The sequence below is a fragment of the Quercus lobata genome, chromosome 4 (assembly GCF_001633185.2).
Source record: "Quercus lobata isolate SW786 chromosome 4, ValleyOak3.0 Primary Assembly, whole genome shotgun sequence".
In the NCBI taxonomy this organism is placed as follows: Eukaryota; Viridiplantae; Streptophyta; class Magnoliopsida; order Fagales; family Fagaceae; genus Quercus; species Quercus lobata.
Window position 1 is genome coordinate 35,479,359 of NC_044907.1, and position 11,703 is coordinate 35,491,061.

The 11,703-nt window shown below is 34.5% G+C and overlaps 1 protein-coding gene and 1 pseudogene across 14 annotated transcripts; both read right to left on the reverse strand.

Moving 5' to 3' along the window:
* Nucleotides 1-44: 44 nt before the first annotated feature.
* LOC115986558 lies at nt 45-3,987 on the reverse strand (annotated as a pseudogene). The gene is made up of 3 exons (XR_004090783.1): nt 1,150-3,987; nt 571-972; nt 45-354 (listed from the first exon to the last, which is right to left on the reverse strand). The product of XR_004090783.1 is annotated as a putative receptor-like protein kinase At3g47110 (transcript).
* Nucleotides 3,988-7,042: 3,055 nt separating this feature from the next.
* LOC115986574 lies at nt 7,043-9,743 on the reverse strand. Of its 13 annotated transcripts, none has more exons than XR_004090789.1 (9): nt 9,508-9,722; nt 8,981-9,408; nt 8,604-8,675; nt 8,305-8,425; nt 7,998-8,081; nt 7,821-7,883; nt 7,526-7,560; nt 7,311-7,406; nt 7,043-7,225 (listed from the first exon to the last, which is right to left on the reverse strand). XR_004090789.1 is itself a non-coding variant. In XM_031109718.1 (7 exons), the coding sequence occupies exons 2-6, from the start codon at nt 9,056-9,058 to the stop codon at nt 7,353-7,355; spliced, it is 309 nt and encodes a 102-aa protein (XP_030965578.1). In that variant the 5' UTR covers nt 9,059-9,408; nt 9,508-9,730; the 3' UTR covers nt 7,043-7,225; nt 7,311-7,352. The 13 variants fall into 13 exon arrangements, 5 of the variants coding, with proteins under 5 accessions (XP_030965578.1, XP_030965576.1, XP_030965575.1 ...); XR_004090790.1 differs by having other exon boundaries at nt 8,305-8,428; XR_004090791.1 differs by lacking the exon at nt 8,604-8,675 and having other exon boundaries at nt 8,305-8,428; nt 9,508-9,720.
* Nucleotides 9,744-11,703: the final 1,960 nt, after the last annotated feature.

Here is an 11,703-nt window from a genome sequence, read left to right on the forward strand (position 1 = left end):
ACATTAATCAGTAGATAATAGTTGTCAATTAAACACCATAAAAATAATAACCCAAGTAATGTTTTCAATTGAACCAAATGGAGGGTATATAACAACACAGATACAGGATATTACACAACTGAAGTAAACCCAATTAAACATAATGATTCTCAACCAAACACTATAAAAACAAAGACCCAGAAAACAAATCTTTAACTGAACCAATCTTATAAATTGGGTACCAACCCAATAGCCAAAAACATAAACACACATAGTATCTAGTAAAAAACACACCATTGCAGTACTAAGACAATTGAGCACAGTAGGCCTGTTCAGAATTGCTATTCTAGACCAAGCTTTGCCCTCAACCAATACCTGCAGAGAGAGCCACAGAGAGAAAGAGAGTTAGTTGGGGGGGGGGGGGGGGGGGGGGGGTTAAAGAAAGAGAATAGACAAAAGGTTATTCTTGAAAGTTGAATCTGACTTGGTCGTCAAGTTCATCGGTAATAGCAGTGTCCGGAAGAGAATAGAGAGTTCTTGACTATAGAATAACTAAATAAATATAAAAACCTAATTAACTACTGTGGATACCTATTATTGGGCTTCGCCTGTAATGTTAAGCTTCCAAAGGAATTTGCCTTTTAATTGAAAGCAATTCTAGGGCTACTCTGTTCATGTCCATTCTGTCTATAGGAGATTGTGCTGAACATGCAAGTCCAATCTGAAAGACCGATATCAAGCATTCAGTCTGTCCTCTTGTCCAGTCACTCCAACTTGAAACCACGTTATCATTTTCTCCTGCTTTGTTGAAAATTGAATGGTCCACAATCTCCATCACTCGTCCCGGCAATGCCAACTTAACAAAGTTGTGAAGGTTCAGGTCATCTTTGAATAGTTTATCAGTGGGTCTTCTTCTAGTTAACATCTCCAATAAGAGGATCCCAAAGCTGTACACATCCCCATTAGTTGAAAGTTGACTACCCATTCCATACTCTGCAAAAATTTAGAGCACTTTCATGCACTAAGAACAATTCTTACTCAATGCTATTAAACTAGTGATTTGGTGAAGTCTGTATATAAATATTCCGTACGGGGCGTCCCTGTTTTGATTATTGATGCATTCATTATACGTTAATACTTTTACAATTGAGTGAAATCATGATACATTACCTGGAGCAGCATATCCAATAGTTCCCATAATCCCTGTTGAGCTTAATTGATTAAGAAAAGCTTCCTTCCCAAATTTCGAAAGGAGTCTGGCCAAACCAAAATCACTTATATGAGCAATCATATCATCATCGAGAAGAATATTGCTTGGTTTTAGATCACAATGAATAATAGGGGTTTGGCAGTGATGATGAAGATAAAGCAAAGCCGAAGCCACGTCTATAGCAATGTTGATTCTTTGAAGAAGATTTAAACTTCTCAATTGCTTGAGCCCATCTTTAGGATGTAACTGCATCTCCAAGCTTCCATTTGGCATGAACTCATATACTAAAGCTTTAAAATCATTGCCCTTAAAATCAATACTCGAACAAGCAGTCAGAATCTTAACGAGGTTTCGATGTCGGATGTTCCTCAAGGCTTCACATTCGGCAATGAAACTCTTGGAAGCTCCTTGCTTTTGAAGATTGAGTACCTTGACTGCAACATGTGTTTCATCTAGACCAAGTTTTCCTTTATAGACACTACCAAAATTACCTGAACCAATCAAATTCTCCAAAGAGAATCCATCAGTTGCATTGTGTAATTCTTTATAAGAGATCTTTTGGTAGGAGGGTCCAAAGGTGGAAATGGAAAGGCTTTTTTTCTTCGACTTTTTCAACCAGGAAAGAACCATCAAAGAAAACAATGTCAAGTAGAAAGCAATTGCAATGCTTATTGCCAGTATCAATTTAAAAGCAAAATGCTTTTTGTGTTTCTTGGATCTTTGAATGGGGCATGCAGGCAAATGCAGCTCCTGGATCCCCCCACAAAGACCAGTGTTGCCTTTGACTTCAACTACACTAGCATTTCTGAAGACCCCTTCTACAGGTACATCTCCCTCAAGATTGTTGAAAGACAGGTTTAAAGTTTGCAACACGGGAAAATTAACCATATAGCTTGGGATTTGGCCGGACAAGTTGTTGTGGGAAAGATCAAGATATTGAATACCTTTTAACTTACTTAGGTCGGGAATGGTTCCTTCAAAGGAGTTGCCTTGCATACAAAGTGTTTCTAAGGCCAAACAGTCCCCTAGCTGGGCTGGAATCTATTTGGAAAATTTGTTGTATGAAACGTCTAGTAAAACTAGAAGTTTCATGTTTCCAAAATCTGGTGGTAAAAAACCGGTCAAGGAGTTATGAGACACATCAATTTGGACCAGAAGAAGGCCAAAAAGTTGCTCGGGTATGGTGCCATTTAATTTATTATGGTAAAGGTATACCTCTTGCAGGTCGCTACACCTTCCAAGACTAGTGGGTATGCTCCCTTCTAAGCCGTTATTGAACAAGTAGAGCTTTAGTAATTGAGTCATGTTGCCAATGGAAGACGGGATCACCCCAGTCAATTTGTTTCCACCCAAGGACAAAACGTTCAAGTTTGTGAGCTTTCCAATTGAAGATGGAATATTCCCTGTTAACAAGTTAGATCCCAGGTTAAGTTCAGTTAGGCTAACAAGATTTGATATTCGTGTAGGTATGCTCCCACCAATAGAATTGCCGTCTAGCCGAAGACGTAATAATTGGATTGAGAGGTTTGTTATGGAGTTAGGCAGCTCACCTCCAACCTGGTTATCGCTGACATGCAGATTGTTTAACTGGCTGCAATTGTTCAAAGAACTCAGAAAACTCAAATCATCAACTGGGTTATTTCCAAGAAGATTAGATTGAGCACCAAAATATTGAAGATTTAGTAGATTACCAAAACTCATAGGAATGGTTCCTGTAAATTGATTATATGGTATATCAAGCTGTTGAATATCTGACACATTGGACAATGAAACTGGAATTGTTCCTGTAAATTGGTTTCCTCCTATATCAAGTATCTGCAGATTTTGAAGAGCAATGCCCAAGTCGGGGTTGAGGTTACCAGTGAAGTTGTTATCAGTCAAGCCAATACATGTGAGCAATGATAAATTGTATAGGGAAGGTGGAAACACACCAGAAAGATGATTTATTGCTACACTAAAATATGTCAAGCTTTTCATTTGGGCTACTGTATTTGGGATTTCTCCCTCCAAATTGTTATCTCCAAACGAAAGTTTTTGGAGAGAGGACAAGTTCCCCAGAGAAGGTGGGAACCTTCCACTTAGATGATTGTTGTAAAGAATTAGTACCTGAAGTTTTGACAAAAAGCCAAGTTCTGAAGGGATTCCTTGTACTAAATCGTTGTACCGGAGATCAAGATACTGTATGTTGGAACAGTGAGAAAGATTGACTGGAATTTCCCCTCCCAATATTGGATTATGACTCAGGTTCAAATTTCGAAGCCTGGTCAAGTAACCAACTTCTGAGGGAATTCCACCATGGAAAGAGTTACTTGCAAGGTTGAGGGATCGAAGGAAAGAAAGATTTCCAATGTGGGGTGATATGGTGCCTACCAACTTATTGTTTTTTAGGTCCAAACCGATGACTCTTTGGTGTTTGTTGCCACAAGTGACCCCAACCCAGTGGCAGAAATGGAAAGAGTCATTCCAAGAAGCCAGGACATTAAGAGGGCCATCTATGTGGGACTTGAATTGGAGCAGTGCAAGTTTATCAGTTTCGTTTGAAAGTGTGGTAGCTAAGGAAAATTTAGAGATGGATAAAGAGAGGAACAGAAGAAAGATGGCATGGTAGTTTAGTGAGAAGAGTGGTCGTGTATTCATAAGCAGATGATCCATCTTGTAGGAAGAAATTAGCTTCTTCAGAAAGAGATACTGACATAAGCAGGAACTCTCACGCGAATATATAGAGAACAAACTTAACAATTTTCTCAAAATAAATAAATAGATAATATTTTTATTATTACTTTCTATTTACTATTTATTAATTCTATAATATTTTATATATAAAAAATTCATTGCTATATAATTTATAGTTTATAGTTTATATAATACTAGTTGGAGAGGCACGTGCAAGGCACGTGCTGCTCCTGTATTTAGAGGTCTATTTTTTTGTAATAAAAAGATAAACATAACGCAAATGGTTATTTAGCATCTTTATGCATATTCAAAGACTTTCTTTTATATTTGTTCAAAAAAAAAAAAAGACTTTCTTTTATATTAATTTAAAAATAGAAAAATAGAATGATAAAAAGTTATCCAATAAAAATTAAAAAATGGTTTATTTAAATATAAAAGTGGCCAAGGAGAAATATATTATTTTTGGACATGTTCCTGAAGTCTATCTTAAAAGATTTGCTCTTTGCTCCCAATCCTAGTTATCTACTCTCTCTCAAGAATATTTGCATCCTCTAAATATCACAACAGTTACAAAGCTTTAGTCTCCAAATTTAGGGTCAACTATGAATCATCAACATATTAAATTGAGCCAACCACATGATGTAAATTGAAAGATGTAGCCCCCTAAAACCTTTTAAAGAAATTGAAAGGCACCTTAATGTCCCTTTATATAATTCTAATTTTTTTTTTTGGGACAAATATTATGTTTCTATTATTATTATTATTATGGATAACTTTAATGAGAATGAATGAGGGACATAATAAGTCCAACCATTGAACAAATGGATCAATCCACAAAGGTATCTAATTAGTATAATTTAAATGGAAATTGGAAATTTTTGGGCGGTACAGAAGCTCAACGTAGACCAAAAAAAAAAAAAAAAAAAGATGTTACTACAACAACGAAATGACTTACCCTATAAGGCTATGCATGCTCCAAAAGCTCTCATATACACAATAACCATTTATAAAATATTCATCCTAAAGTTTCTATGTCCCTAAAAAAAAAATCAAATTAATGAAAAGTCTCTATTGGGAGGTGGGGGATTTTTGTGCACAAAATCTACTTTGAAGGGGGGTTTAACTAATTCTTTTGCTCTTGCACTACAGCTCAAATTCCTGATAAACTTTACTGGAATTTGCTTTATTGCTAATATTTTCATTTTATTCATTCAATAACCTTATACATGCAATTGAGATGTGATTGGAACTGTAATTCTCACTTGGACCACCATCATTTCATAGACATACACAAACTCGTTCTCATATGACATACCAGCAAGAAAATTGACAATTCTAGTATCCATGTTAGCTAGATATTTTGGTACTGGTCAGCCCAAACAGCTTGAAATAGAACCAAATATTAATTTTCATTCAATACATTTTGTAGATATATTTGGTCATGTTAATAAAGAGAATTGAACATAGAATTATATATCAGTCATAAGATAAGAGAATCTTTGATTGTCAAGCTGAAGATTATTTATAAATGGAGTAATTAAGGAGAACATATTTTACAAATGGGGAAAAAATTTACTTGATCCTTGAGAAAGAGCTTTGGAAATTTTTAAGCCAAATGCCCTACAGAAGGCCTTAAAAAATTCTGGTTTGTAGCTCAAACCAAACTTAACAAAAAGCTGAACAGGACTTAGAAATCCTATTTAACTTACAACTGATCCTTCTGCTATTACTGATGAGTTGAACTTGAGTCACATTATATATAGGAACAATTTATAACAAAACATAATTCAAATTTAATTGTATTTGAAAAGTTGGCAGTAGAATTTTTGGAGTGTTTTTTCCCCCTTTAATAAAGGATATCCATGAAGTTCTCATTTATGGATAGATAGTAATCTTGATAAATTTATTTTTTTGGGAAACTTTATACTACATGGGAAAGGGGGAAATTACTTATTGGTTCAATACTATTAATTAACTCACATTACACACACAAAAGGCCTAACTCTTCTTGGCATCTCTCAACATGCTTTCTTGCTGGGCAACTCTTCATGTTGCTGCATTATAATACCCCTGCAGACCAAAGCATTCCTGGTCAGATTAAACATATTTTAAAATAAAATCTATAGGTAAATATTCTTCGTAAGTCTGATAGCAGGATTAATAATTTAATAATAGAGTGAATTAATACAAATCTTGGCAAAGTGACCGAGTGGAGGGTGGCAATTTTTCCAATTACCAAACCATATTTTGACTAAACTGTCAATACACCTAGTGTAAACTGACTAAACATTTGCCCTATCCATGGAATATGTTGCTTCTTACTTGGGAGTTGCGGCCCATGACAAATATTGTTTAATTTATATTAATTTTAGTCACGACCAGTAATTAATAAAAATAAACATGGACACCCACACACACGCACAGGTCAGACAAAGTTCTTGCAGTAGAATGGTGCAGTTACAATGTTTGTGGAGTGAAGACCCGGAAAATATTTTAACTTTTTTCTTAACAACTATTTTGCAAACTGATCACAAAAAATCAAAACTTTTCTACCATGCGTAATCATACAGCACCTCACTGTCTACTGTACATCCTAGTACATTTAAATTTAATTACCATCAAATAAATACTTAAATCCTTAAAAGCAGGATAGAAGGAATGCATCTAGAGTAGCAATCCATGACTATTGAACTCTCATCGTTTAGTTTGAATTTTGAGACCAATAGTCACACTTGATTTTCACAAAGCTAGATAGATCACTCCATTTGACAACTACTTTAATGTTATAGATTCGAGGTTAATACATATAGTTGTCACGAATAATTTCCACCGAAACACTTTCACAAAGATTAGCTTGTTCTATAATGGAACTACAACAAAGCTGTAAGGAAATGAAAATGAAGATGAAACTTCAAACAAAATTCAATACCATCGATTCATCAATTCGCAGAAACACACTAACAAATTCAAACATAGGTGGTTGAAAGAAGGATAACAAAAATAAGAATGAAAAATGCACCTGAAATTTTGGAGAATTGGGTTTTGGTGAAATTCCCAAGCATGAAACAAACATTTTATCAAACATGCAAAAGGCTCACCACCAGATTTGTGAAATGAGTATCAATACTAAAGAGAGAGAGGGATCAATCAAACCATAGATAAATTTGGAGAGAAAATACCTGTTGAGAGAAAACACGAAAGCCACCCTCTATACTTTGCTCCAACAGTACCATTAACATGGAATATGAGTCTAAGTTATCGCTACTTAGAGAAAGCGCTTATGATGTTAATCAGCACCAACGAAAGCATTGGGCTGTGGTCATCATGTCTAGCTAAGAAAGCAATTTGATATATCTTAGCAGGCTGCATACATTCAAATTTAGACATCATTTTTTGATCTGTGAAAAAACAGTAGACGAGTAGTTTTCTACATAACTAATATGCATACCTAGAACATAACTGCAAGAAGTTTGTTGGCTTCACCACATGCTTAAGTTATCTGGCCCATCACACCACATGGAGCTCCAACAATGTGATTCTCTACCTAATAAAAAAAATGAAATAATAAATGAAGCAGCATAGAATGCACAAGGTACATAACAATTAAATATTCTATGATTAGGGGAAGAATATCAATTTGAAGGTTTTGCTAAAGAGTCATACCTTTTTGAAGACAAAGCATGGACTGATGTTTAATCCTGCAAAGTATAGAAGAATAATTAAGTTGATTGCTTCTCCATGAAAGAATAAGAATAAATGGAAGCTTTTTTCTATATCAACCTCACATAGTAAAAAAATCAACTTCTCAGCAAAATGAAAGGGATAAAAAAATATTATGTTCAAGATTTACACAAGGATAATTCATATAGTGCCATGCATCAGTCTAAATTCACAAGTGAACTGAAAAAAATAAACTCACCCAAGCTATAGGATAGAAAATTATCATTAAAACTCTCACAATCCATATGAACTTGGCCTCGATAGTAAGTCCATATCTTGCGCATATTGCTTGTAGAATGACCTGACAAATGAATAATAACAGGATAATCAATCCCATTTAAATCCATCAAATGTAGTAGCTTCAAACATCTCAACTAAACTAGCAAAATCAAGAAATTTGGTAAAACAAGCATACCTCCCCCAAAGCCAGAACGGAAGTTAAGGAGCGAACAATTGAGACATATTGATTGAAAAGTTTATCCAGGTAAATACGAAAGGCCTACAGATTGCAAATACCAAAGCCAATAGCTGTTAATTGAAACTAAGAAATGTCTAATAAGTAATATGAAGTTAATATAACAAAACCTTAAGGACAACAATAATAAAGGGATATCTACTATTCTCCATGTGACTTCTCTGAATTGATGAAGGAGGCTCCACCTCTAGACTCAAAGCTACTTTAAAGGACAATCAAACCATAGATAAATTTAGAGAGAAAATACCAGTTGAGAGAAAACACGAAAGCCACCCTCTCTACTTTGCTCCAATTATCTCAAATCTCAATCATCCATTTTCATTACAAATCCCCAGTCCTCTCTCCCTCTGCTGGGTGAGAAAATATCTCTGCTGGGTGAGTGAGTAAATGAGTGAGACAAAATTGAAAAGATAGACCTTAGAGAGGAAAAAATAGAGTGATTTAGTGAGATGAATGCGTGTGGCAGTGGGATTTTTACAGAACTGGTGAGGCTATTTAAACTTACGAATATGACAAAAGAACACCTAATAGCAAATATTAACATACAAGAATTATCTAATCTGAGTAAAAATCCAAACTTTCAATCTCACGTGCAGAGATAATTGCAAAGAAGAACACCTACAAATAGCAAACACAACACAAATTCAACCTGAGTAAAAATCCAAACTTTCATTCATATGGTCTAAATATAACACTAAATATTCTGACCCATCTGAGTTTACCAAACTTTCACATAAACATACGCACAAAAACTCAAAACTTAGTATTTTGGGAGAATTGAGCTCCGAATTTTTTATTCTGAAAGCGAACACCAAAAATCCTCAATTTCCTTCCATTTCTTTCATTTGTCCCCAATTTTCACAGCAACAATAATTTTGTAGTACCAGAAACCAAAAATAAGTAAATAAAATAGAGTTTCAAACCTGCAATCGTCTATCTCTCGCACATCCACCAACCAACAGATCGAGATCACAAACATCGTTTGAGGCTTTGAGCTCCATTTTTTTTTTTCTGGCTTTTCTCTCATGCAGATCGGCTGCAAATGTTCTTGGGTTTCAAATTTTTTTTGTTGTTCTGGATTCGTAGAGAGAGATCGGTGCTGAGGCTGGGTTATGAAGGAGTTGAATCACAGTACAAATCGGTGGTTTAGGAGGAAAAGAAAAAAGAAAAAAAAAATACGTTTATTAGAAAGAAGGAGAAGAAGATAAGAACATATACGAACTACTTTAGAGTTCCAGAAAGAAAAGAGAGTTCTACACCCTTTGGCCAAACGCATCGTTTAGTCTTCCACAAACGGACAAAATAGAGGGACTCACCAAAATTTTACTGTAGATTGAACAGTGTTTTTACACTGAATGCACAGTAACAAATCACTATAACGGCATTCGCTCTTTTATAATATAAAGATATATAATATTCTCACCTGTTAAGTGGTTCAAAGAACTCTCACCTGTTCAGGATTTGACCGGTACCGATGATGCTCCACCGTAGATGCTCGGAGAGGTGGTCGGCAAAGATCTAAGCATACCGAAGGCGGCCGGTGCGGCGATCGGCGACCATTTTAACTTACTGTAGACTTTCAGTAGAGAGAAGGTGAGAGAGGTAAGGAAGGAAGGATGAGGCAGAAGGGGAAACGGCGCAAGAGAGAATGAGATAAGACGTAGGATTTCTAAATTTTAACTCTACAATACCAAAACGACGCCGTTTGAGCCTGATATTAATTTTAATATCAGTTCCAAAACGACGTCGTTTTGATATTAGATTAAAACAAAAACAAAAAAAAAACTTGTAACGTTGTCGTTTTATAAACCCTAAATATTTTTTTATTCCCATCCCAATCAGTTTCGTATCTCTCTTTCTCTCTCTCTTCCCGTTAGTCTTTCTTACCCAAACATCTCCGCCTCTCCTCCCTCTTCAGCCTCCGCCACTTGCTGTCAGTCTGTCACCATTCTCTAGTGCTTGATGCGTTGTTCTTGGAGTTTCACCCTCTCCCCTCCCCCTTGTTCTATCAGGTTTGTTAATCTATTTTCCTTTGATAGTTTTGTTTCATCTTTTATGACTTAGCTTTAGTTTATTTTTTTATTATTATTTTTTTGTGTGATTTGAAATGGTATATTTTTTAAAGAGATTGTGAATTTGTGCATATTTTGTTTGTTTTCTTTCGTGTATGTTTTTTTTTTTTTTTTTTTTTTTTTTGTGTGTGCAGAATATTTGGGTTGTCTAATGATTATGTTGTGGTTTGGGAGTGTTAAATTCTGTGTTTGGATTCTGAGAAAATTGAGGAATTCACCAAACCGGTATCTTGCACCGCACCTTGTGCAGACCGATTTTACTACTCCACTGGTGAGGTGCGGTCAAGCACTTGGGGAAACGGCACCTTATAGTTGCAGTGCTAAAAACACTCTCATAACTGGCCGCACCGCACTGTGTACAGGAGTCACGCGAATAGATAGAGAACAAACTTAACAATTTTCTCAAAATAAATAAATAGATAATATTTCTGTTATCATTTTCTATTTACTATTTATTAATTCTATAATTTTTTTTATATAAGAAATTTATTGCTACATAATTTATAGTTTATAGTTTATATAATATATAATATTCTTTGGGCGTTAAGTGGTTATATATCTAAATTTATAGTCATTGGAATAGTGAATGAGTTTTGCTCATATTAACTAGTAATTCAGTACTGGGTGTAACTTGTTATTGGATATCAGCACATACAAATGAGACTACCATAGATAATTGATGAAAAAGTAAATTTGAGTGCACTACAATAAGCTAAGACTAAAGCATATTGTAGGTTTGGGAGTGAAAATAAGTGTATTTCTAGAGTTTTCCTAATTAATTAGATTACCCTTCTTCAATCTTTGATCAAGTCAGTCACATCAAAGATTGTAATACAAATTTTATAACACATCTAATTTGTTTTATTGGACTAAATCCATGTGAATGAGTGAGACCATATATAGTGTCTCTTAAAATGGTGATTTGACTTTGGAAATTTACTCTTTAGATTAAGAGTTATACATTAAAGTCGACACATCAATCAATCAATCAATATATATATATATATATATAAAAGTAGAGACCTCATGTGGGAAAGTATGAGGTTCTGCCAAGTGGCACATTGTATGATGTCATTCTCATTTTGGCTTCCACCTCATCTAAATTTTGCATTTTTGTTAAGCTATTATGTAATGACAAAAGCATTTATTCAGATGTATTAATAAAATTCAAAGAATCTGTATATATTTATAACTTTACATGCTTTGAATTGATACGGATGTATCTAAAAAGTCATGAAAAATGTAAGAATAAAATTCAAAGAATTTGTATTCATTTATAACTTTACATGTTTTGAATTGATATGGATGTATCTAAAAAGTCATGGGAAAGTTAGGAATCAAAAAAACTTTTCAATTTTCTACATAAGACTAACTTCAATGCATAATTGCAAGAGTCAAATTCAGTGAATTGGACAAATATTATTTATCTCCATATCAATATATATATATATATATATGCGAGACCTCATATGAGAAAGTATGAGGTTTGCCAAGTGGCACATTGTATGACATCCTTCTCATTTAAGCTTCCACCTCATCTAAATTTAGCATTTATGTTAAATTATTAAATAATG

Bases quoted from the DNA above. Each gene is read 5' to 3' on its own strand.
- LOC115986574 (XM_031109716.1), bottom strand. From the start codon at position 9,058: ATGGAGCTCAAAGCCTCAAACGATGTTTGTGATCTCGATCTGTTGGTT. The intron at 8,082-8,980 runs GTTTGAAACTCT...TGCAATCTGTAG, and splicing joins CGAGAGATAGACGATTGCAG to GCCTTTCGTATTTACCTGGA. The intron at 7,561-7,820 runs GTGAGAGTTTTA...TATACTTTGCAG, and splicing joins AGGCCAAGTTCATATGGATT to GATTAAACATCAGTCCATGC.